At 35.3% G+C, this 27,935-nt stretch overlaps 1 protein-coding gene across 28 annotated transcripts in view; it reads left to right on the forward strand.

Moving 5' to 3' along the window:
• Positions 1-27,935, forward strand: part of GALNT13 (polypeptide N-acetylgalactosaminyltransferase 13) — a 943,716-nt gene that overhangs the window by 731,350 nt on the left and 184,431 nt on the right. For 26 of the 28 annotated variants that reach the window (XR_015151979.1, XR_015151977.1, XR_015151981.1 and 23 more), the window contains one exon: positions 9,918-10,098. Coding sequence is in view for 25 of the 28 variants with exons in the window: in XM_086368993.1 (XP_086225119.1) it covers positions 9,918-10,098 (181 nt within the window). In the remaining 3 variants the exon portion in view is untranslated. The other 2 variants (XM_086368909.1, XM_086368967.1) reach the window with 2 other exon arrangements.

Consider the following 27,935-nt stretch of genomic DNA (forward strand, 5'->3'; position numbering starts at 1 on the left):
ATAAAATGTTGGCATGTGTGCTTTAAAGGTATGTCACTCCTCATGTTAAGTGCTGTGAATGGGTGCTTGTGTTTGTAAAGAATGGGAGACAAGGTTAAAAGGACTCCATCTATGACCGCAGCTACCTCATTATACTTGTGATACACAGTGGTTCATACATAGACTGCCTAGTTCCTTTTCAGAACAGTTCTTCCACTTCTTGTCACACCCAGGATAAGCACACCTTTTCAAGCTTCTGCTCTATTTTTCTTCTCTCCCTTCCTTGTGGCTCATCCCCTGCCCCTTAGCCCCCGAGAGTCACTTGCTAAGTCTTTGGCAAAGGAAAAAGATAAACTAGTTTGGGAGATTTCCCTTTAGGAAATCAGGATTAATGTGTTATGTCCTGTATGAAGTGAGTAGGTATAAGAGGTCCATTTTGAATTTTGGACTTTCAGGAAGTTCAGTTCTAATTTAAGATACAGAGTATTTTATAAAGGAAAGTAGTTGATAAATAGATTGTTTTAGAACCAATATGAAATAGTATGCTGCTGCTGCTGCTAAGTCGCTTCAGTTGTGTCCAACTCTGTGCAACCCCATAGATGGCAGCCCACCAGGCTCCCCCATCCCTGGGATTCTCCAGGCAAGAATACTGGAGTGGGTTGCCATTTCCTTCTCCAATTTATGAAAGTGAAAAGTGAAAGTGAAGTCACTCAGTTGTGTCTGACTCTTAGCGACCCCATGGACTTCAGCGTACCAGGCTCCTCCGTCCATGGAATTTTCCAGGCAAGAGTACTGGAGTGGGGTGCTATTGCCTTCTCCATGAAATAGTATAGATTCAGATTAAAATTTTCTACATCTCATACCAAGGTGAAAATAAAATCTTCAAACAAATTGCTCTAATATTTGGATATTTCTTGAAAACCTCTGGAGATTGAAAGTGATTTGGTGGTTTTCCTTGTCTTTGTAACATCTGTGACATTTCTAAAATAGAACTATCAAATTTGAGAGGAGAAAACACATCAATTGCCTCATAATAAGTTTTATAAACTCAGACTTTCTGCTATCCAGAGAAAAGTGTCTTTACTATATACTCCTAAGACAGCTAAGGTAAAGTAAGCTGACCCTAAAGAGGAAAATGTTGAGAGTTTTATCATTCCCATCTAAAAATCTGGTCTCTAAAAGTGTCATTTGCTCCATAGAAGGAGATTGGTCTGAATCCTAGAACTCCAAAGGAAAACTTAGTCATTATTAACCTCTCTTCCTCTTCTTTTACATGTGAATTTTCCAAGGACTATCAAGATTGACTTGTTTCACATTCTACAATCAGATATTGTTTATTTCAAGTTCAGAATCTGGCTTACAGTATTAAATCTGATGCTTTCTTTTTTCATAAAAATGATTCTATTAAAATTTAAACTATCTATTACTGGATAGATGCATTAGATATGTTGAATCTGATTTCTGGCAATTCAAGTGAGTACTTTAAAGGCCACAGCAGCTTGATATGGAAGAGTCTTCATCTTGAGATATGATGATAATATCAGGATGTGACTTGAGCTCTGGAAACCTCTTCCAGACCATACACTGTGAACTGAAAACTAGGTTAAGAGACAAACCAACCAATTAAATGAGACATTTATCCAAATCAAAATGATTATGAAGAAGAGCTTACAAGTTTCTTGTCACGAATGAAATAGAAAATGCCTACAGAGCCCCTTCTGTCTGCCCCTTTTGAATAATGACTTCCATACCTCTTGTGTTTATGCCAACTTATCAAGGGTCACAGTGCCTTCAGGATCTCACTGCAAGCTCTTTTAGACTTTGCTTCAATTATAAAAATGAAAGGATCTGTCATCAGTCTACTTGAATATGTATAAACAAAGTAGAGAGTTGAAGTGCTGACAGGGATTATTTGATACAAACAATGACTATAAGTAATAGGTGAAAACTGAGTCATAGTATCTTGTTTCAGTTGTCCTTTTGCCAGAAGTAAGAAAATAAGAACTTGTGTTCCTAAATCCACTTTATGATAGACACACATTTGCGTATACCGTGTACTTTTCCAGATTTCCCTATATCAATATTAATAGATCAGTTAAAATATATCTAGAACCAATATTTTAAGCATTTTTAAACTTTGTAAAACACCGATATAGCAGTATATAAGTTGTGATTATTTTCACTATGTGAATTATACCATTTACATAAAGTGAAGTATGTGATGATGATACTCAATTTCATAAAATAACTTTCATGTGATGCTGAAGTTCAGTTTCATTAAGTGAAATGTGTGATTTTTTTCTCAAAGAGATAATTATGTGGTTGGGGAGATAAGATTAATATATATATTTTGTATATATACATGTAAATATATATATTTTGCTTAGTCACTCAGTCGTGTCTGACTCTTTGTGACCCCGTGGACTGTAGCCCACCGCCAGGCTCCTCTGTCCATGGGGATTCTCCAGGCAGGAATACTGGAGTGGGTTGCCATGCCCTTCTCCATAGGATCTCCCCAATCCAGGGATCGAACCTAGGTCTCCAGCATTGCAGGCCGATTCTTTCCCATCTGAGCTACAAAAGAAGCTTATATATATATATATATATATATATATATATATATATATATATATATATCAGTGAATATATATATTGAGAACCAATATTTTAAGCATTTTAAACTCTGCAAAACACCGATATAGCAGTATATGTAAGTTGTGATTTTTTTTTCACCATGTGAATTATACCATTTACATAAAGTGAAACATGTGATGATACTCAGTTTCTTTTTTTTTTAATTTAAATTTATTTATTTTAATTGGAAGCTAATTACTTTACAATATTGTATTGGTTCTGCCACACATCAACATGAATCCGCCACTGGCACACACATGTTCCCCATTCTGAAGCCCCTCCCACCTCCCTCCCCGTACCCTCCCTCCGGGTCATCCCAGTGCACCAGCCTCAAGGATCCTGTATTGAACCTGGACTGGCAATTCATTTCTTATATGATATTATACATGTTTCCATGACATTCCCCCCCAAATCATCCCACCCTCTCCCTCTCTTACAGAGTCCAAAAGACTGTTCTATACATCTGTGTCTTTTTTGCTGTCTCGCATACAGGGTTATCATTACCATCTTTCTAAATTCCATATATATGCGTTAGTATACTGTATTGGTGTTTTTCTTTCTGGCTTACTTCACTATTTCATAAAGGGCTTTCATGTGATGCTGAAGTTCAGTTTCATAAAATGAAATGTGTGGTTTTTTTTTCTCAAAGAGATAATTATATGGTTGGGAGATAAGATTAATATATATATATAATATATTTATATATATGTATATGGGTGTGTGTTTATATATATGCCGTGCTTAGTCTCTCAGTCATATTCAACTCTTTGTGACCCCATGGGCTATAACCCACCAGCCTCCTCTGTCCATGGGGATTCTACAGGCAGGAATACTGGAGTGGGTTGCCATACCCTCCTCCAGGGGATCTTCCCAATCCAGAGATCGAACCTAGGTCTCCTGTATTACAGGCAGATTCTTTCCCATCTGAGCCACAAGGAAAGCTATATATATTTCATATATATATATATATATATATATATATGAAAGTGAAAGCTTCTCAGTTGTATCTGACCTTTTGCGACCCCATGGACTATAATACCTTCCATGGAATTCTCCAGGCCAGAATACTGGTGTGGGTAGCCATTCCCTTCTCCAGGGGATCTTACCAAGCCAGGTATCGAACCTAGGTCTCCCACATTGCAGGTGGATTCTTTACCAGCTGAGTCACCAGGGAAGCCCAAGAAAACTGGAGTGAGTAGCCTATCCTTTCTCTAGCAGATCTTCCCAATCCCAACCCAGGAATCGAACTGGGCTCTCCTGCATTGCGGGCAGATTCTTTACCAGCTGAGCCACCGTGTATATGTGTGTGTGTGTGTGTGTGTGTGTATACGTATATATAATGTATTTATATCAATATACATACACCTAAATATACATATGCACACATACACAAATATTTATCAAGATGGAAAAGTATACAGAAGAGCTAAATGAGGCAGGTAGGATGATATAAGTAGTAAATGTTATGACTCAGTGAAAATGGAGATCAATGCAAGATAGCATAGTTAAGTACTGTTTACTGGAAGAAAATGTATATGATATAAGTTTATTAGAGAGGACATGATACATAAGGGAAAGCACATACATTAATTCTTAATTTTAATCCCCCAAATTATGTCAGATTATTGAATTTCTCTGTTTCCCTTGCCATCATCACTCTGGTCCAAGTCATTCTCATCTCTTTTCTAAATGATTATAATAATCCCTTTACAAATCTCCCCTGTTTGCTTTACTCAAATTCATTTTCACATAAAAGTTTAGTATTGTTATGTGTGCTGCTTCCCTTGCTCCTCACAACATCCTCCGGGGTAGATTCTTCTAGTCTCATCTTGTTACCTGAAATCAAAGCACAAAAAGATGACTTCACCCAGCTACTGGATGTCAGAGCTAAGATACAATATCGGGAACTAGAGCCTACACACTCATAGCCGTTGTGCTGTGTGTCCTTCATGTATATTGTGGTGGTTGTTATTAAGTCCATATTAAACAATGACTTTGTACCAGTGATAGATAGTATGTGTGTGGGTTGAGGGGTAGGGAGGATAAAGATTGTATAAAAACAAGCAGCTGCATGAATTTGGCACAACAGCCTGTAAAATTAGAAACAATAGTAGCACTAGAACTGAGATTGCTAAATTGGAGTTTATGAAGTTTATGAACCTTAATTAAAATGTCACTGATGTAGGTGCCAAAAAACATGAAAAGAGTAATGTATGTTAGTTAATTGTCTTATATCTAGGGGAAGAAAATCAAGCACATTATCAAATGAGCAATGGGTATTTTACGTTTTGATTAATAACCTTCTCCATCATCAGAATCTCATAAAAATATTTGGAAACAAAGGTAAGTAACCAGCTAGCTTCAATCCTCTGTGCATAAATGGACAGTTTGTGTTTTACACATGGTCAAAATTTCTTTGAGATAGGTAATATACAAATATTAATCTTTTGGAAGCCAAGGAAATAACAATCAGATATGTTCAGTGGTACAAAACAATTCATGCATCACATATTCATGTGGATGATACATCATGTTTTATTTAGTTTAAATTGTTTGTTTAGACGTTGTAAATAATTTGAGAGAACAAAATTCAGTATTCTAATTGGAAACTAATTGGCTATTCTTTTAAACTCCTCACCTAAACCCCTAAACATTGATAGTACAGTTCTAAAAAGAGGCAAAATTCACGAAAGTTTAATTTTTTAAGAAGAAAGAATCAGCTAATAATCTACAGATTTTGGTTTTCCTTGATAGCAAAAACAATGAATGTTACTGCTGCTACTGCTAAGTCACTTCAGTTGTGTCCAACTCTGTGCGACCCCACAGACGGCAGCCCACCAGGCTCCCCCGTCCCTGGGATTCTCCAGGCAAGAACACTGGAGTGGGTTGCCATTTCCTTCTCCAATGCATGAAAATGAAAAGTCAAAGTGAAGTTGCCCAGTGTGTCCGACTCTTAGCGATCCCATGGACTGCAGCCCACCAGGCTTCTCCATCCATGGGATTTTCCAGGCAAGAGTACTGGAGTGGGGTGCCATTGCCTTCTCCAATGAAAGTTAAGTAGTATACAAATGACATTTTATTTCTTTCCATATGAAGTGTCAGGCATAGTGCTTAATAAGCACAATCTCATTGAAGTCTTAGGAAGTAGTTATTATTATCCCTATTTTCTAATGGAAACATTAAAGTCTTGAAGACATAAATAATTTTCAAAAGTGTACTAGATAGTAAGAGAGCTGCTAGAAAATTATTTTTGCTTATTTCTAAGCCCAAGTTCTTAATGACCGTGTCACACTCTTTTTTTATTTTTTCTTCTTTCTTTTCTTTCTTCCATCCTTCCCAAATATTTATTGAAGATGCACTAAGGGAAATTATCATAGTCATTAAGGACTCCACTCAGTTGGAATTTTCTCCATTTTAATATTTAATCATATAGTTTTCTGGAAACTATTTATTTTTTAATCATTTCACATTCCCCAAATGTCTACTAAGTACTTGGTAACTGTCTGGTCAGTTAAATATTTTGTTTTTATGTAAACTAACCGGGGATTATCATGGTCAGATATCAGCTTAACTAATGCATAATGTTATGCTTTTCTACCTTGATCTTTTTATTTCCATGCAAGTATGGGGGAGATGCTTTACTTAGGAATTGCAATATTAATATTTATTTACACATTGTTTGAGCACAGATGGCAATGGGAAAAGTATACACTTTATTCCAGGAGTCAGTAGTATATGACCCACAAGCAAAACAGGCCAGTATTCACTGAGTATGGAACAGTTACTTCTACTTCTCTTGTCTCTCTTAAATATACTACAGAAAGCTGCCTCCATCTGTGAGAATCCACAGCAGGGACAGGTTTTCCTTCTGTCTTGTAAATCAACAGTCATTACTGCATTTAGTTCAGTTCAGTGGCTCAGTCGTGTCTGACTCTTTGTGACCCCGTGGACTGCAGCGTGCCAGGCCTCCCTCTCCCGGAGTTTACTCAAACCATTGAGTCAATGATGCCATCCAACCATCTCATTCTCTGTCTTCCCCTTTTCCTCCCGCCTTCAACCTTTCCCAGCATCAGGGTCTTTTCCAGTGAGTCAGCTCTTCGCATCAGGTGGCCAAAGGATTGGAGTTTCAGCTTCAGCATTACTGCATTATGCCTATACATGGACACACAAAGTCTTATTGCAAGTTAGAGGACCACCTAAGATCAGCTCTTTCATGTTACAAGTGAGAACACTGGAAATCTACTTTTAAAGGATTTCAGACTGGATATTTTCCCTTTCTGTGTGCATGCTCAGGGCATAGAAACCATAATCCTACAGAACCAGGGTAAGACCAAGAAGTGGCAGAGTAGAAATAAGTGTCCTCACACAACCACAATGCTAATCCAATATTTGCAAAAAGAGAAATTGGGAACCCTGAGGACAGCTGTAAATCACTGGTTTGTTTGCAACAGAGTTTATTGCATAGTCTGAATTTTAGTGAGTATACAAACTTAAAATGTTATTTTTTCTCCAATTGTTGCATCATGCTCTGAAGAATATTCCTGTCTAATCTGACATCATTTAGAACAGATTCTATGTATTTCTGGTCTCTTTCAGTTATTAAAAATACTAGTAATGTTCAGCTTAAAGCTTTAATTCACAGTGCAATGAGAAACCATTGAAGGATTAAAGCAGGGGAATAAAATGACAAGATTAAAAATTTTAAAGACCACTCTGATTTCTCAGCACAAAGCAAATTATGGAACAGCAATAGTGAAAGTGGAAAGAAAGGAGTCTATTACAGTTGACTGACAAGACTTGTTGATGATTAGGACAAGCATGATGGCAGTAGTGACAGAGATGAATATGTTGAGAATTATTTTATAGATAACACCACCAGGATTTGTTAATGGATGAAACATAAGTGATGAAAGAAAAAAAGAAATCAGTGATGACTTCTAGGGATATTTTGGGGGGTGGGGAGAGAAGAGAAGGGGAGTTATGTTGTCTTTTTGTTTGTTTGTTTTTCAATTGAATACCTGGTGAATAGTGGCTCCATTTATTGATGATTTGAAGAAACAAAAAAACTGAAAGAAAATAAGACCTGGTTGACAAGTGGAGATATATCAACAATTCTACTTCAGATAGATTTAATTGGATGCCTCTGAGTCTTGCAAGAGGAGGTAACAACTAGATGTGTGGATACACAAGTCTGGATCCCACAAGAGAAGTTTGGGCTGAGATGTTACTGTTCGGGTTTTGAGTATTCAGAACATACCTAAAGTAATAACAAGACCACTGAGATAGCAAGTAAAGAGTAATGCCAACATTTAAATAGAAATTCAGAGTGAAAATGTATAGTGACGTAGTAGGATGGAAAGCAAGAGAATCCAAGAAAGGAGTCTGCTAAGTATTCATCAAAGGAAAAAATTGTGATTGTCATTATGGCAATTTTGTGGAACTATAGAGATAAACAGCACTTCACAAATGAGTAGGAAAATGTATGAAAATCGAGGAAAGGATATAATATATATCTATAAAATTTTTATATTAATTACAGTGAAGGGAAACAAAAAATGTTGGATGGGAATATAAAGGGGTGAATTTTTGTTGTGTTTTATAATTTTTAGTTTGTTTATCTCTTTTAAATACGCTTGAAAGATAGGTGTTAGAAGATACTACACAAAGATAGGCATAATCTAATAATGAGGAAAGTAATTGATGTTTCAGGAGAAAATCAAAGGGAGGACTAAACCAGTAGTTAAGATAGACTTAAAGGATATGCCCTAGACTGACATAGAAGTATTGATTTGTCTTTGATAGGAGAGGAATCAACTTTTTCCATTTTAGTAGAAAGGAAGAATATAAAGAGGTGTGTGTAATTAAAATAAAGTATATAGACTTTTTGTTAGAAAGATGAGAAGGTTTCTGATCAGTTAAGTAATTTGATTATTTAAGAAAGAACTATCCTGTCTTTCTAAGAGAATGGTGAACTCCATTCCTCTTTTTTATTGTCCATCATTTCAGTGTTGGGTTGGAACATATTTTCTATTAGCAAGACACTGCTTAAACAATTAAAAAATGAAAAAGAATAGATTGTGCATGTAATGTGCAACTATTGATGAGTATAATTATCATATTTTTTCTAGAAAAATTAAATGTCTCCTACTGATACCCAAGACCAATCGCCGCCCTCTTCTAAGATGAATATTACTTGAGAGATCTATAGGAGAAAACTTTTTCTTTCAAAATAAGAATAATGTTATTTACAGCATAAAATCAAGTCTTTCCAATTAAAAATAGCAATAATTATGAGTTTTATTTATTGGAATGAATAAATGAGTATATGTGCATATATATCTATATATTTATATGAACATATGTAATGAACACACACTATTGTAACCTATGGCTATATAATTTTGTAGGAATAAATGTTTTTAAATTTTAATTTAAACAAATATGAATTTTTTAATGATAAAAGGTACAATTTACAAAAAAGATAAACATCATAAACCATTAGACACTTTAATAACAAAGAAAGAATGGTTTTATGTATACTTAATACCTAGCCCCAACTGAAGAGTAAATCCAGGATACCAAGAAATATATGGCATATGTCTTTCAAGAGTTTATAGTTTTAATGAAGCAACAGTGAAGTAAACAGTTGTTTAAAATACATTATAATACATTCTTAATACAAGTGTGTTTAAATTACAAAAGTCACACGATACTAAGTATCCCCACAGAGCTTCCTAAAAGAAATGATCTTAGGAGTGGGCTTTAAAGGTTTCATAGATGTTGAACAGATATAAAGGATACTTATCATGTTTTAACAAAAACATAGTCAAAGGCCTAAGATACAGGGGATATGGACAGCTGAAAATAAATAGTTATTTAGAAATCCAGGTGGTTGGGTACAATAAATTGATTTTCTCCAAATCAAATTCAGTTACTGAGCATGGCATTCATCATGTACAAATTCAGTTATTAGAAAATTTTGAGTAACAAATATGTATTAAATAGAAATTAGGTTAACTCTAATACCAAACTAAAACTTTGGTAGTCTAATAAAGGCATGTAAAAATAATTCCATCTTACTTCCCCAATTCCAATACTACAATATTTAAACACATCAAATCTTCCAGATTAGAAGCCTTTGCCAAACCCAAGTGTACTAGTTCTGCATCTTACGTCCATGTGATGTTTGTTTGAACCACATAAGATCTGAAGATTTGGCCTTAACTGAGTTAGTCTCAGTTGCTTCTCAGATAGTATTACTGCATTATCTACAATGATTATTATGCAATTGCTCTCTCTTCTAGATTTGGCAGTGTGGAGGCTCATTGGAGATTGTGACTTGTTCCCACGTTGGTCACGTTTTTCGGAAGGCAACTCCCTACACATTCCCTGGTGGCACTGGTCATGTCATCAACAAGAACAACAGGAGACTGGCAGAAGTTTGGATGGATGAATTTAAAGATTTCTTCTATATCATATCCCCAGGTAAGCCATTCTGACATCTTTCTTCTTCTGCATGGGAAAACCAAGTTTTAAGAATGCTGATTATATGTTACATTATTGCTGTTATTCCACTCCTTTAAATAAGGTATTGTTTATCACTGTAATATTGTAGAAGATTGTGTTTGAAAAGTTGTCCTGTGAGGTGAATTTTGACCTAAAATGAGAGAGACTATTCTTGTCGCAAATGCCTAAACATTCTTTTCTCGTTTGTTTCTTTATGAGTACAAGTATTATGCTAAAAAATAAAAAAAATGAAGCAAGCAATATACAGGGAGATCCAAATTTAATTAACATGTATCAGTTCAATTTAAGAAAAAAATTTTAAGAGAAGTCTTTATGTTTCACACATAATGCTAACTGGGTTGGTAAGAAATGTTTTTAATGTTTTTGTTTGTTTGTTTTTAATGTTGTTACAGAGATTTTTTTCTGCATTATTTTCTTAAATACCTGAGTAGGGAGAGAGTGAGTGATTTCCCACAGGAACAAGATGGAAAATTATGCAGATATAAAAACTACTTTAAATAATATTTAATAACAGTAAATTACTCATCTATATATGTGAAAAAGCAATAATATATGACAATAATATAGCATCCTACTTTAGTTACAGAGTAGGATAGATATGGAAATAGAAGTAAATGTAGGATATCACTGGGTGGTGAGGTTATGAGTAATTTCATTAGTTCTTTTATTATTATTATATTAATTATAACATATTATTTATCAATTTCTATATATTATAAATTTTCTTTATAATGCATAATATTTATTTTTCAAAATTGATTGAAAACAAATTTTAAAAGAAAACAAATAATTAAAATATTAAGAGAGAAAAATTTTAAACCTGTTAAAAGAGAAAAAAATAAATCATTGTGAGAAAATTCCATTACCGGATGATGTTATTATGAGTGATTTCATTCTTTAAAATTTTCTAGAATATCTCCAACAGCCATATTTCATAAAAAAAAACTGAGATATCACACTGTTTTTAAGTAAAAAAATGAAACATTATGACAAGATACAAATAAGAGGAAGACAGGGTTGCCTTTACGATCTCCAATCTAGACAAAGAAAGCAAATCATAAATTATATAATAGGAATTCAGCTGTATTGGTAAAATAATTTGTTGTGTTCTATTTTTGATAGTTTATGATAGGACTTATGTCATCAATGCCATTATTATGTAGCCTGCAAGAACAGCAACAAAAACCTATGCCCACAACCTCTTTTCTACATTATCATCCATCACAAGTTTAGAAAAGTCAGTGTGGGTTCTAATTGACATGCTCAGGTTCTGAAAGTAGATATGAACCTGTGAAAATCCTTCTTTTATAGATGAAGAAGAGAATGAGCAGTATGAGCTTTCTTGTTAAGATCCAGTATTACTCTGTAGAAAAGAAAAATTGGTGCAGTGCATGTGTAAATGTGTGATTAGGAGAAGGACTTTCTTCACACGTTTTTAATCCTCCCCTGTGTCAAGAAGCTATTGCCAGGAACACTGTTTCTCATATAGATGTATTTCTTGTTAATAATAGAAACCCAGTCCAGATGTTCACAAAGTTGAGCTCTCTCACAAAGAGAGAGCATGCAAATTTGCAGCAAAGCAGTGACATTTATATAACCTTTCATTTTCTTTTGATGATACTTTTTGAATTCAAATCATTACTTGAGAGATACATAAGCTCAAACATGAAAAAAGAAGTAATGGAAGAAAGAAATGTGTTATGTGTGATTATATACAGTATACATTCAGGAATATAAGTAATTGCGAATAATTGTAACTATGTGTATTATATTTACTCATGAATATTATTTGTGAAGCCAGGTGTTAGTCTTTTGTATAATTTCACATTGAATGAAAAAGGCAGATAAATGGTAGAACCATTTCTCATAATGTAGTGAAATGACAAGCTTCAGAGTTTAAAGGTGAAAAAGAATGCCTGCTATCTGGAACTAATGACTTGCTGCTCAACAGGGACTGTTTGTATATTCTGGAAAATGTAGTTTTTTCATTACAATAAATATCATTTGGAAGGTTTATTCTTATAAAATTGGCTCATTTAAGCCCAGAAAGGTACTTTGGAAAGCAATAAAAGGACTTCTGAGTTATATGCTGAAAAATATCTGGGAATTTCCTTAGGGGCATTTATGCTTTTGTATGTCTCAGAGACAGCATTGCCGAGTGTGGAACCTGCCTGCTCCATATGGGCAAAGAGAGAAAACCACAAATCTGAAACACAAATTGCTTCTCAGTGGAAAAGGAAGATGGGAAGTAAGCTGGAAACTAGAGTTGGATGCCTATAAACAATTCTAGCCCTAGGCAGGTTTCAGATCATGCAAAAACAGATAGAAGAGGCTGTATTGAGGAAGTCAGGAATCTGTCATTTGTATGATGGAAAGCCTTCTTTGAGTGGGTAACTATTTTTGTCATTACTGACAGTTTCTGTGACTCTTCAAATCATAAATTTCTTTGCTATCATCTAAAATCATGGGGTTTCTGTTTTTCACTTAAGTTTGTATGAAGAGAAGTTGGTGTGGGGGTAGATCGGAGGGATACATGCATGTGCATTTACACTTAGAATTACATCCTTTTCTATAGTGTACATAAACACACACACACACAAATACAGGTTTATGAAAAATCTAAAAAGTTTATAGTAAATTTTAAGTCTCCAGAAACTCCATAAAAATCTGGTTAAGGAAAATGTTACAGTTCTTTCTAGAATTACCTCTGTGTATCTGTTCATTTTTCCAAAATATTTTATAAGGAGACTCCCATTTTTTATACCAGGGCTTCTAGTATAAAATCTTATTCTCCACTTATGTAGTTGTTCAAATGTGATCTTTAAGTACTGAGTCTTTGTGATTGAATGTTGACAATTTTGCTTCCTTCCAATATGCTCTATAAAATACTACCTTTCTACTTTATTGATTGGTTTAAGGATGCTTCAGTTCTGTCTTGAACTAAATGGGTACTCTTTCTCTCCCAAAAGTGTATTTCTTGCAGTTTTGATACAATGGCCAATCAATTCTTACTGTGTGCTATATTGTTTTATTTTTATTACCTATCTCTATAGCCAAAGTAGTTCAGAGACCAGTGTTACAGTGCTTAGAAACCTTCCTGTCACTTTACAGTCCTTGAAAAATATATGTGTTGAATAATTAGAACAATAAGTTCTGAATGAATGACTGAATTTTTAAAGGGGGGTCCGTTTTGTTTCTTCTTTTCTATGGAATTCTCTATGGATGTCTGCTCTGTATCAAGGAATCCCTTCATAATAATCGCAGCAAATCAGAACACTTTGTCCCAGCTCTCTATTCCAACCCTTGATAGCAGATCCACTGATAAAAGAGTGGTGAAACATACTTTTCATATACCTGCATTCTCATTCCTCTGACTCTGCCACCAGAAAAGAAGGTTCCATCGGCTTACCTGTGTGCTTTATGTTATATGATTCTACCATAATTATTGGCACATACAGTCATATGTTTGTATCTTCCAGGACTAATATAAACATCTAATAGGCACAATTTAGGAGGACAATAACATTTTCTAATAAAGCAGCTTAAGAGCTCATAAACTTAAAATGATTACTTTTACACATGTCGATTTATGTTTTCTCATGACCCCCAATAATTTAACGTTAAAAGGAGACATATAAATAGATACATGTGTGAATTACTGTTACTTGCTTTTTTCAAAATATTTACTATATGTCCTGTCTTCCGTACGCCCATTACCCTTTGGCAATATTGATAGAGTTGCAATGTCTAATTATGTCCCCTAAATGGATATATGAATGAAGAGAAGCAATACTTTGAGATAGTGTTGAGGCATGCATTTTCAGCATTTGTTTAGTTTGCTTTTCGGCTGTCTTTTTAAGGATGCAAATACTATAGCATCATCGATTTTTAAAGCCCTGTAGGCTTTTAAAGCCCGAGGCGGTTCTTACTAGTAATTGGGCTGTTTCAGCTTGAGCCAATCTGATTGTCCTAGCAAATCCTTTGAAGTGATGTGATGTAAGCAGAAACCACTCTACACAGAACATCCCATTATAAATGGCAACTTTTTTTTTTTTTTTCCTATTGGTCACAGGTAAAAAGCTTAAGAACTTTAATAGAGTGGAGTCACAGCACTGACTGTATATTTGACATGCTGGCTGTTCTATAAATATTGATTTTCTTTCTTTGGAGAGGTAGATTTCTAACTGTGTATCAGTTGACATGATTAGAAGCAGCTGTCCTTATATAACCTCCAGTTGTTCTTCTTCCTTTTCTTAATAGGCTGCTGTGCTCTTGTTTTGAGCACAAATTGAAAATAAAATGGTAAAGACTCCCAAACAAAGGTATTTATATGTAACTGGGAAAACAACTTATTTTCCTTGACGTTATTATCATATTTTCATCTGTATCTCATGTAAACAGAAACCACATATTTAAAGAAGGTTTGTTGAACTTATTTTGAAAGTTAACTCTCTAGTGCTAAACTTTTAAAAATACTTTAGGAAAATTAGCTCAGCAAAGGTAATCTTTATTAATAGCATTTTTGGATCTTTTATTAATGTTTAAGGTCCACGTTAATTTCTATTGAAATTTGTATCTGAAAATACAAATGTTTTCAGCATACTGATTTGTTTAAAAGATAACAATATTTAATAACCAGCCCTTTGAGTGTAGGGCCTAATTTCTTTCATAAGTCATAAAAATGTAGTTTCTGGCTGATATCATAAGCACAGGTTTTGATGTTTCCAGTAAAATGTGCAGCATGCAGGTTTTTTTTTTAATAATCTGTGTATATCAGTTTTGGGTTGAGTTAACACGAATACATCTGAAAAGAGTATGGCACGTCTGAAAACACATATGTACCTATGAATTTTGAATTTTTGTTACTTAATAAGTGTTTTTTCATCAGTATCAACCATGATATCACTGAGTGAATATGATATTATGAGGAGGAAATTCTCAATTATTTTGACATGCTTTATTGTAACAACACATAATTTATATGCCTCTCTGATCCCTTGAAATGCTAAATGTTGAAGTAAATGATGACACTTGTATTCAATATTGTTGGTGTAGTGGACAGACAACTGCTTTTCCTCACTGTGGCCAGTCACTGGTCAGTTTTTATTGTTGGTTTTGTTACTAGTATTTCATGTGTATTTATTTGTATTTTTATAATAATGAACCTGCTTTGCTTCTGTCTTCATCTGATGAGAATTATTAAGTTCTTGATTTGCACTGTGCCAGGAAAAGGGACACAGCATGAAAAAAAATATTGCCTTTGCCTTTAAACAGTGAACTGCCTAGATCATCACAGTTAATTAGTTTAAATGGAAAATATTATTAAGTACTTAGTGCGTGAGGAACATACAGACGAGAATTGAAGGGGATACTTATAAAAACTGTTTACATTTTCCTAGTTTCCTACTCCTCACTCAGAAACTTCAAAGTCAAATGAATCTTCAAGTTCTTTCTATTCTACTTACTGAGTTCTCTCTGCTGCTAAGCTGCTAAGTCACTTCAGTCGTGTCCGACTCTGTGCAACCCCACAAATGGCAGCCCACCAGGCTCCCCCGTCCCTGGGATTCTCCAGGCAAGAACACTGGAGTGGGTTGCCATTTCCTTCTCCAATGCATGGAAGTGAAAAGTGAAAGTGAAATCGCTCAGTCGTGTCCGACTCTTAGCGACCCCATGGACTGCAGCCCACCAGGCTCCTCTGTTCATGGGATTTTCCAGGCAAGAGTACTGGAGTGGGGTGCCATTGCCTTCTCTAGTTCATCAGTTATCTTCATTTTCACACGCATCCTGCATCCTAATAACTTCTTGATTGTCCTGATGGTTCTCCTTGCCTCAAAGCTTGCCCACATTGCACTCACTCTTACAGTGCTACTAGAGAACCTTCATAAACTTTGATCTCTCACTCACCTTAAGGCAAAGTCAAAAGTTTAGAACATGGCCAACAAGGCCCTATGTGATTTAGTTAACTTTTCACCCTATACTTTCAACCCTAGCAGTCCACATACCAACCATGTAGAACCATATTCAGACTCAAAGCTCAACACGCTTCCTGACACTTTTAGGTTTTTGCATATGTCTAAAACAGTATTTAATGAATGAGTGAATGCTGCCACCTCCTCCTAAAATACCATCATAATCCATGAATCAAGTTTGATATGATTTCCCCCCAGGAGCTCCAATGGTTCCATGTACTTCCCCAGTTGTAGCATTTACCTATTTTTAAAGTACTTTTTTTTCCCTCCACTAAGCTATAAAGGAACTGTATCTGTTATTTTTTTAATGTGTTTGTTTGGTTCCATTTTTATGTAGCGCTCATTGAGCTCATATTTTTAAAAATTGTAGTATATATATCAGATGCAAATAAAATGCTTTCATCACCACCCCTGTCAGCCTTCCTTCAATTCCTCTTCCTATGCATTTGCATGAATATACATACATATACACACATATAGAAGTAAATAAGATCATATAATGAGTACTATTTTCATTTTTTTAACTGAATATGTTCTTCAGTATTTTATGTTTAATTCACAAAAGATTGTATCATTTGACTCTGTAGCTAAATTGTATTATAATATATAGATGTATCAAAGCTTATCTAATCATAGCAATATACAGCATTACCAGTTGTTTGCTATTATAAAAAATTCCAAAAACATTACTGAAATAACCTTTTGATGAACTTGGGAGGTTAATTCTGAAAAATGTAGCAGCATTAAGAAAGAGAATCCTGGAAGCAGACTGCTTGGGTTAGTTCAAATCTTGGTTCCATGTAACCCCACTGTATTTACTTAAGCTCTTTGTACTTACTTTCCTAACTGTCAAATGGGATTTATAATAATATGGCCATCCTCAGAGATTTTTGAAACTAAATGAAAAAAGATATATAAATCACTTAGAACAGTGGCTGGCAACTAGTGTTAGATATCATTTAGTGTTAGATATTTCTGTTATTATTGACTAGATATATTCATAGAAGTAGATTTATTGGGTCAATGGATTTGACCCAAATCATATTTTGGTAGATATTTTCAAAAACTTCCATCCAAAAAGACTGAAGCCATTATCGCTTTCACCAGCAGTGCTTGAGCACTTATACTATACTATCAACATTCCAGATCCTCAGTCCTTCTTTTTTTCATGTATATTTATCTGTGTCTACATATACCTACATTTATTTACATTTGGATATATATTTTCATGTGTATGCAATTTCTCTTCCCACACTTTTACAAGGAATGAAAGTCTATTGCCATTTTTTGTTATTTGGATTTCATACCTCTTGTTCATTTGACTTTTGGGGATATCTATGGTTCTTTTTATATGTATTCTGGTAATTAATCTTCTGTCTGTTGTATACATAGCAAGGGTTTTCTCCCAAACTACTACATATGCTATAATTCAATTGATATACAAAAAGATATTAAACAATTTTTTTTTAAGAATTTGTTTATGTAAATTCTGTTTATCTTAGTCTTTATGGCATTTATGGTTTTGTGTGTGTGTGTGTGTGTAAAAACAGTCTCTCCCAAGCCTAATACATTTTAGGTGCCCCATTAATATTTGTTGAATGATTTAGGTTTGAGTTGAGTAAAATGCATGGTTTTTCTTAAGTGGTCAGTGATCTCTCTGGGCAATAAACATGAGCAGAAATGCCAGATGAGATAACTCTCATTATGTAAAATATTATCATCTTTATCCATGAGGTATAAATAAAAGCATCAACCATAAAATTTCTGATTTTAAAGCTATTAATATGATTATATCAGTTCCCAATATAGTAATTCTCGCCAAGTGTCTTGAATTGTATTCATGGTTCATAAAATTAATAAACAGGTGATATAAATAATGTTTATTGAATCTTTCCAAAATATTGAATTTGAACAGTAAGGGTGGATCACTGTATTTCAGAATCTTTGATTAGCAATTCACAACTATTTCAGATAACTAACCCCTTAAATAATTTTATTATTATCAAATCTGGGCAAGTTCAAAGTATTTCTAGAGTGAATAAATGTAGCAAGTTCTAGTGAAGATCTGTTCGCAGAATAATCACTACCTTCTAGGGTTTAGATACCAAAATTATTCAGGCATTAGTTTTTGCTCCCTGCTCCAACTAAGTGTCATATAGCCTTTGTCTAATGGGTGTGTGTTTGTATGCAACCCATTCATTATTCTGAAGTTTCCAATTAGAAAATTCAACCCCAGCTGGATTGGATGGATCATGATTAATATTTATATCCTTATGACTTGTTCCAACAGTCAAAGTAAAAAAATTCAGTGTTTTTAAATTGGTACAAATGGTCAAGAACCCTTGTGTAAGATGTGTGTGTTTTTACTGTTAGGAGTTGGCTAAGAGTTTTTGTTTGATGTAAAAACATTAAATATGAATCAAACATGATTCAGGTGCATACAGGGGTTTTATCATAGCTACTTTCATCTTGTCATCTTCAGAGTTCCCTAACTTCATTATTTAACTTTAAAGTACTTAAAACTGAACACCTTAAAATTTTTATAGTCATTTACGTCTCAATTCCAGTTCTTAATTGAATTGAGGGAATCACTCTGACAGTCAGCAGTAGTCATGTCATAAATAGATTGGTTGTCCCGTGGTTACATATTGCAGATTTCTTATTTCTAATACTCTCAGGCTAAGGCCCCTGGATTAAGTGTTCTGTAGGGTCATCTTTGCCTAATTCCTATGTTATCATCATCTTTTGCTATTTTACATAAAATATGAGTTTAATTCTGGAGTTGCCTAGTTAAATATAATCTTTTTTTTTCTTTTTTTATTATTTTATTTTTTAACTTTACAATATTGTATTGGTTTTGCCATATATCAAAATGAATCCACCACAGGTCTACACATGGTGAAAGTAAGAAGTCAAGGATAATGTTTAGAGAATTAGAAAAGAAACACAGTCTTTCCTAGATCCAGTAATGATCTATCATGTAGTTTAAACTTTCCAGATGTGCTCAATTGGGGGTCTTTGAATAGTTCCTTGCAAAAATAAAACCAAAAGCAACAAAGTAAAATCATAGCCACATACTTGCCTATCAAATATTCAACTCTAATGTCAGATTACCTTAGCATCCTAATAATTTACAATCCAATACCCTTGAAAGTAGATCTTCTTTACCATAGCAACACAAATTCTCTAGAAAATTAGAGTATTACTTTTAGCAATTGTTTTTATCCAGTGTGCTTCATTTTCAAGGCAAACCATTCAATATCACAGTATCCAAGAATATGCTCCTACCAGCAATGCTGAAGAAGCTTGTTGAACAGTTCTATGAAGACCTACAAAACCTTCTAGAACTAACACTCCAAAAAAAAAAATGTCCTTTTCATTATAGGGGAGTGAAATGTAAAAGTAGAAAGTCAAGAAATACCTGGAGCAACAGGCAAATTTGGCCTGGGAGTACAGAATTAAGCAGGACAAAGGCTGGTAGAGTTTTGTCAAGAGAACATACTGGTCATAGCAAACACTCTCTTCCAACAACACAAGAAAAGACTCTACACGTGGACATCACCAGATGGTCAATACTGAAGTCAGACTGATTATATTCTTTGCAGCCAAAGATAGAGACACTCTATACAGTCAGCAGAAACAAGACTGGGAGCTGACTGTGGCTCAGATCATTATTATTATTGCCAATTCATTAGTATTACTGACAATTATTATTGCCAAATTCAGATGTAAATTAAGAAACAGGAAGCCACTAGACTTTTCAGGTATGACCTAAAGCAAATCCCTCATGATTATACAGTGGAAGTCACAAATAGATTCAAGGGATTAGATCTGATAGAGTTCCTGAAGAATGAAGAACTATGGACAGAGGTTCTTGACATTGTACAGGAGGCGGTATCAAGACCATCCCCAAGTAAAGGAAATGCAAAAAGGCAAAATGGTTGTCTGAGGAGGCCTTACAAATAGCTGTGAAAAGAAGAGAAGCGAAAGGCAAAGGAGAAAAGAAAAGATATATCCATTTGAATGCAGAGTTCTAAAGAATAGCAAGGAGAGATAAGAAAGGCTTCCTCAGTGATCAATGCAAAGAAATAGAGGAAAACAACAGAATGGGAAAGACTAGAGATCTCTTCAAGAAAATGAGAGATACCAAGGGAACATTTCATGCAAAGATGGACTCATTAAAGGACAGAAATGGAATGGACCTAACAGAAGCAGAAGATACTAAGAATAAGTGGCAAGAATACACAGAAGAACTGTACAAAGAAGATCTTCATGACCCTAATAACCACAATGGTGTGGTCACTCACCTAGAGCCAGACATCCTGGAATGTGAAGTCAAGTGGGTCTTAGTGAGCATCACTATGAACAAAGCTAGTGGTGCTGATGGAATTCCAGTTGAGCTATTTCAAATCCTTAAAGATGATGCTGTGAAAGTGCTGCACTCAATAGGCCAGCAAATTCAGAAAACTCAGCAGTGGCCACAGGACTGGAAAAAGTCAGTTTTCATTCAAATTCCAAAGAAAGGCAATGCCAAAAAATGCTCAAACTACCACACAATTGCTCTTATCTCACACACTAGTAAAGTAATGCTCAAAATTCTCCAAGCCAGGCTTCAACAGTATGTGAACTGTGAACTTCCAGATGTTCAAGCTTGTTTTAGAAAAGGCAGAGGAACCAGAGACCAAATTTGCCAACAACTGTTGGATCATCAAAAAAGCACGAGAGTTCCACAAAAACATTTACTTCTGCTTTATTGACTATGCCAAAGCCTTTGACTGCGTGGATCACAACAAATTGTGGAAAATTCTTAAAGAGATGGGAATACCAGACCACCTGATCTGCCTCCTGAGAAATCTGAGAAATGCAGGTCAAAAAGCAACAGTTAGAACTGGACATGGAACAACAGACTGGTTCCAAATAGGAAAAGGAGTACGTCAAGGCTGTGTATTGTCACCCTGTTTATTTAACTTACATGCAGAATTCATCATGTGAAATGCCAGGCTGGATGAAGCACAAGCTGGAATCAAGATTGCTGGGAGGAATATCAGTAACCTCAGATAGGCAGATGACACCATATTTATGGCAGAAAGTGAGGAAAACTAAAGAGCCTCTTGATGAAGGTGAAAAAGGAAAGTGAAAAAGTTGTCTTAAAATTCAACTATCAGAAAATTAATATGATGGCATCTGTTCTCATCACTTCATGGCAAATAGATGGGGAAACAGTGGAAATAGTGACAGACTGTTTTTTTGGGCTCTAGAATCACTGGGTATGGTGGCTGCTGCCATGAAATTTAAAGATATTTGCTCCTTGGAAGGAAAGCTATGACCAACTAGATAGCATATTAAAAAGCAGAGACATTACGTTGCCAAGAAAGGTCTGTCTAGTCAAAGCTATGGTTTTTCCAGTGGTCATGCATGGATGTGAGAGTTGGACTAAAAAGAGAGCTGAGTGCCAAAGAATTGGTGCTTTTTTTTTTTTTAATTTTATTTTATTTTTTAACTTTACAATATTGTATTGGTTTTGCCATTTATCAAAATGAATCCACCACAGGTATACATGTGTCCCCCATCCTGAACCCTCCTCCCTCCTCCCTCCCCATACCATCCCTCTGGGTCATCCCAGTGCACCAGCCCCAAGCATCCTGTGTCATGCATTGAACCTGGACTGGCGACTCCTTTCATATATGATATTATACATGTTTCAATGCCATTCTCCCAAATCATCCCACCCTCTCCCTCTCCCACAGAGTCCAAAAGACTGTTCTACACATCAGTGTCTCTTTTGCTGTCTTGTATACAGGGTTATTGTTACCATCTTTCTAAATTCCATATATATGCGTTAGTATACTGTATTGGTGTTTTTCTTTCTGGCTTACTTCATTCTGTATAATAGGCTCCAGTTTCATCCACCTCATTAGAACTGATTCAAATGTATTCTTTTTAATGGCTGAGTAATACTCCATTGTGTATATGCACGCTTTCTTATCCATTCATCTGCTGATGGACATCTAGGTTGCTTCCATGTCCTGGCTATTATAAACAGTGCTGCGATGAACACTGGGGTACACGTGTCTCTTTCCCTTCTGGTTTCCTCAGTGTGTATGCCCAGCAGTGGGATTGCTGGATCAGAAGGCAGTTCTATTTCCAGTTTTTTAAGGAATCTCCACACTGTTCTGCATAGTGGCTGTACTAGTTTGCATTCCCACTAACAGTGTAAGAGGGTTCCCTTTTTTCCACACCCTCTCCAGCATTTATTGCTTGTAGACTTTTGGATCGCAGCCATTCTGACTGGCGTGAAATGGTACTCATAGTAGCTTTGATTTGCATTTCTCTGATAATGAGTGATGTTGAGCATCTTTTCATGTGTTTGTTAGCCATCTATATGTCTTCTTTGGAGAAATGTCTATTTAGTTCTTTGGCCCATTTTTTGATTGGGTCATTTATTTTTCTGGAATTGAGCTGTAGGAGTTGCTTGTATATTTTTGAGATCAGTTGTTTGTCAGTTGCTTCATTTGCTATTATTTTCTCCCATTCTGAAGGCTGTCTTTTCACCTTGCTTATTGTTTCCTTTGTTGTGCAGAAGCTTTTAAGTTTAATTAGGTCCCATTTGTTTATTTTTGCTTTTATTTCCAGTATTCTGGAAGGTGGGTCATAGAGGATCCTGCTGTGATGTATGTCAGAGAGTGGTTTGCCTATGTTCTCCTCTAGGAATTTTAGTTTCTAGTCTTACATTTAGAACTTTAATCCATTTTGAGTTTATTTTTGTGTATGGTGTTAGAAAGTGTTCTAGTTTCATTCTTTTACAAGTGGTTGACCAGTTTTCCCAGCACCACTTGTTAAAGAGATTGTCTTTTCTCCACTGTATATTCTTGCCTCCTTTGTCAAAGATAAGGTGTCCATATGTGTGTGGATTTATCTCTGGGCTTTCTATTTTGTTCCATTGATCTACATTTCTGTCTTTGTGCCAGTTCCATACTGTCTTGATGACTGTGGCTTTGTAGTAGAGCCTGAAGTCAGGCAGGTTGATTCCTCCAGTTCCATTTTTCTTTCTCAAGATTGCTTTGGCTATTCGAGGTTTTTTGTATTTCCATACAAATTGTGAAATTATTTGTTCTAGCTCTATGAAGAATACCGTTGGTAGCTTGATAGGGATTGCATTGAATCTATAAATTGCTTTGGGTAGTATACTCATTTTCACTATATTGATTCTTCCCATCCATGAACATGGTATATTTCTCCATCTATTAGTGTCCTCTTTGATTTCTTTCACCAGTGTTTTATAGTTTTCTATATATAGGTCTTTAGTTTCTTTAGGTAGATATATTCCTAAGGATTTTATTCTTTTCGTTGCAATGGTGAATGGAATTGTTTCCTTAATTTCTCTTTCTATTTTCTCATTATTAGTGTATAGGAATGCAAGGGACTTCTGTGTGTTTGTTTTATATCCTGCAACTTTACTATAGTCATTGATTAGTTCTAGTAATTTTCTGGTGGAATCTTTAGGGTTTTCTATGTAGAGGATCATGTCATCTGCAAACTGTGAGAGTTTTACTTCTTCTTTTCCAATTTGGATTCATTTTATTTCTTTTTCTGCTCTGATTGCTGTGGCCAAAACTTCCAAAACTATGTTGAATAGTAATTGTGAAAGTGGGCACCCTTGTCTTGTTTCTGACTTTAGAGGAAATGCTTTCAATTTTTCACCATTGAGGATAATGTTTGCTGTGGGTTTGTCATATATAGCTTTTATTATGTTGAGGTATGTTCCTTCTATTCCTGCTTTCTGGAGGGAAGAAATGGACAAATTCTTAGAAAAGTACAACTTTCCAAAACTGGACAAGGAAGAAATAAAAAATCTTAACAGACCCATCACAAGCACAGAAATTGAAATTGTAATCAGAAATCTTCCAGCAAACAAAAGCCCAGGTCCAGACGGCTTCACAGCTGAATTCTACCAAAAATTTAGAGAAGAGCTAACACCTATCCTACTCAAACTCTTCCAGAAAATTGCAGAGGAAGGTAAACTTCCAAATGCTAACAAGTATGAACGGAGAAATTAACAATAACACAATAATAGTGGGAGACTTTAATACCCCACTCACACCTATGGATAGATCAACTAAACAGAAAATTAACAAGGAAACACAAACTTTAAACGATACAATAGACCAGTTAGACCTAATTGATATCTATAGGACATTTCATCCCAAAACAATGAATTTCACCTTTTTCTCAAGCGCACACGGAATCTTCTCCAGGATAGATCACATCCTGGGCCATAAATCTAGCCTTGGTAAATTCAAAAAAATTGAAATCCTTCCAAGCATCTTTTCTGACCACAATGCAGTAAGATTAGATCTCAATTACAGGAGAAAAACTATTAAAAATTCCAATATATGGAGGCTGAACAACACGCTGCTGAATAACCAACAAATCACAGAAGAAATCAAAAAAGAAATCAAAATTTGCATAGAAATGAATGAAAATGAAAACACAACAACCCCAAACCTGTGGGACACAGTAAAAGCAGTGCTAAGGGTAAAGTTCATAGCAATACAGGCATACCTCAAGAAACAAGAAAAAAGTCAAATAAATAACCTAACTCTACACCCAAAGCAACTAGAAAAGGAAGAAATGAAGAACCCCAGGGTTAGTAGAAGGAAAGAAATCTTAAAAATTAGGGCAGAAATAAATACAAAAGAGACCATAGTAAAAATCAACAAAGCCAAAAGCTGGTTCTTTGAAAGGATAAATAAAATTGACAAACCATTAGCCAGACTCATCAAGAAACAAAGGGAGAAAAATCAAATCAATAAAATTAGAAATGAAAATGGAGAGATCACAACAGACAACACAGAAATACAAAGAATCATAAGAGACTACTGTCAGCAATTATATGCCAATAAAATGGACAACGTGGAAGAAATGGACAAATTCTTAGAAAAGTACAACTTTCCAAAACTGGACAAGGAAGAAATAGAAAATCTTAACAGACCCATCACAAACACGGAAATTGAAACTGTAATCAAAAATCTTCCAGCAAACAAAAGCCCAGGTCCAGATGGCTTCACAGCTGAATTCTACCAAAAATTTAGAGAAGAGCTAACACCTATCCTACTCAAACTCTTCCAGAAAATTGCAGAGGAAGGTAAACTTCCAAACTCATTCTATGAGGCCACCATCACCCTAATACCAAAACCTGACAAGATGCCAGAAAAAAAGAAAGCTACAGGCCAGTATCACTGATGAACATAGATGCAAAAATCCTTAACAAAATTCTAGCAATCAGAATCCAACAACACATTAAAAAGATCATACCCCATTACCAAGTGGGCTTTATCCCAAGGATGCAAGGATTCTTCAATATCTGCAAATCAATCAATGTAATACACCATATTAACAAATTGAAAAATAAAAACCATATGATTATCTCAGTAGATACAAAGAAAGCCTTTGACAAAATCCAATATCCATTTATGATAAAAACTTTCCAGAATTGGTGCTTTTGAACTGTGGTTTTGGAGAAGACTCTTGAGAGTCCCTTCGATGGCAAGGAGATCCAACCAGTTCATCCTAAAGGAAATCAGTCCTGAATATTCATTGGAAGGACTGAAGCTGAAACTCCAGTACTTTGACCACCTGATGCAAAGAACTGACTCATTTGGAAAGACCCTGATGCTGGGAAAGATTAAAGGCAGGAGGAGAAGGGGAAGACAAGATGAGATGATTGGATGGCATCACTGAGTCAATAGACATGATTTTGAGTAAACCCTGGGAGTTGGTGTTAGACAGGAAAGCCTGGCATGCTGTGCTCCATGGGGTCACAAAGAGTCATACATGACTGAGTGACTGAACTGAACTGAATTGTGGTTATGAGTGAAGAGAGCTTTGCATCAATTTGTTGAAAGGAGTGAACGCTGAACAATGGATACCGACCAGGATGAAAAGGAGACATGGGGAGGGCTTTCCAAAGGAAAGGGGAAACAATTTCTGAAAAGGCAGGATACCCATTTAACAAATAGGCTTTTTGCATAATTTTATCAGAAGTAGAATTACTATGGAGCAGTAGTAGTAGTTATTTAGCCACTAAGTCATGTCCAATTATTTTGCGACCCCATGGACCTTAGCTCACCAGGCTCCTCTGTTCATGGGATTTCCCAGGCAAGAATCCTGGAGTATTCCTGGAATAGGTTGCCATTTCCTTCTCCAGGGCATCTTCCTGACCCAAGAATTGAACCCGTGTCTCCTGCATTGGCAGGCATATTTTGTACCTCCAAGCCAACAGGAAAGCCCTTATGTGGTGTAGTCACAGTTGATGTGGATTGTCAGTGCCTAAGAGAAAGTGGTTGCCATATTGATAACTGACTGGTTCAGAATCACTTCATGGAAAGCTCTACACTAGCATCTACTCGGCTCTGTTTTCTTTCTTTTGACTTTCTCATGTTTAGAATCACTGTATTTTATTAACAAAGCAGTGAACAAGAAGGAAAGCAGTGAGGGATGGGCTTCTTGGCGGGCTTTCAACTGCTTGTACCATAGGGACGTTGTCCATAAATATTTGTGTCAGATGCCATAATGTGCTCACAGAAGTCTTTTTCATCATGGATGTCAGTAAAGAGCAATAGAGAAGGTTGGTGGGTATGTGGGAAAAACTAAAAATGCTTGGTCTAATACAAGTCATACCATAAAAACTATATTTTATTTGTAAAAATACTAGTGTTCCCAATGGTAAACCTTCTTCACTCTATCTCCACAGCTTTCTTTTCTTTCAGGAGCCAGTCTAGACTGTCCTAGGCATAGACCAGAGAGGTTGAAGAAGGCTTTTTCTTTACTTATACTTCCAGATGCCATCTCACTCTGGTACTAAAACCCAGATATTTCTCTGCACAATCCTGTGTCATCCAAGATTCTAAATTTGATTGCTAGCTTCATCTCAAATCAGACTTCTCGGGGCATTAACATTGAAAGGATGGTTTTTACCTGTAGAATATTTTCCAGTAAGAGTCACTTGATGTTTTGGTTTCCCATTTTCTTCTGGTATTTATTGATCTCTCTTAGGAAAATCCTTATTATGTAGATGGGAAAGACAGTGAAGAGAACCATCTTAGGGAAAAGGTATTAGCTACTAGTGTCATAAATGTATTTTGCTTAAGATTTGGCCAGGTAATGTAAGATGAGAGGGAATGCTGGGGTCTAAAATAGGTGATTTTAGCCCAGGGAGGAGTGGAAACGGAAGAGAAAAAAGATACCCTAGGGTTGTAACTCAGGAGCCAGCCTGGCTACATCATGATGACGGGCACCAAATCTGGATAAGACAGACTTGAAACAAAAGTAACTGTTTCCCACTGGTGGAGCTTAGGTGATGTTTTCCATTGTCAGCCTTTCTTCCTTTCTCGTAATCCATGATCCTTGCCAAGTGACACCTATTTTCCCATACTTGCTTCAAGCTTTTTTTATTCTACCATCTTTTAATTTTTTTAGTTAAATATAACCATTAAATTCTATTTCTTCTCATTCTTTCAATTTCTTTATAAATTAAAACATTAATAGAGAAAACATTTCAATATTTTTGATCAAACAATGCAAACAGGTATACAGAAGTAAATCATATTCCAGAAGTAGCTATGTAAGCTTACACAATTTATAACTTTACTAGTCATATAATCTCTTTATCCCTCAGCTTCTGCATCTATAAAGTGGGAATTTTATTATATTTACCACACAGAATCTCATTTTGACATGTCATTTATCTCACATATTCCATTTTTGTGAGCAATAATGAGATAAATTATATATAGATATTGAACTGTATCTGAAGCATACTAAGGA

This window comes from Bos grunniens, chromosome 2 (genome assembly GCF_055505025.1).
Source record: "Bos grunniens cultivar Pamir isolate PY7600 chromosome 2, Bosgru_T2T1.0, whole genome shotgun sequence".
NCBI classification, from domain to species: domain Eukaryota; kingdom Metazoa; phylum Chordata; class Mammalia; order Artiodactyla; family Bovidae; genus Bos; species Bos grunniens.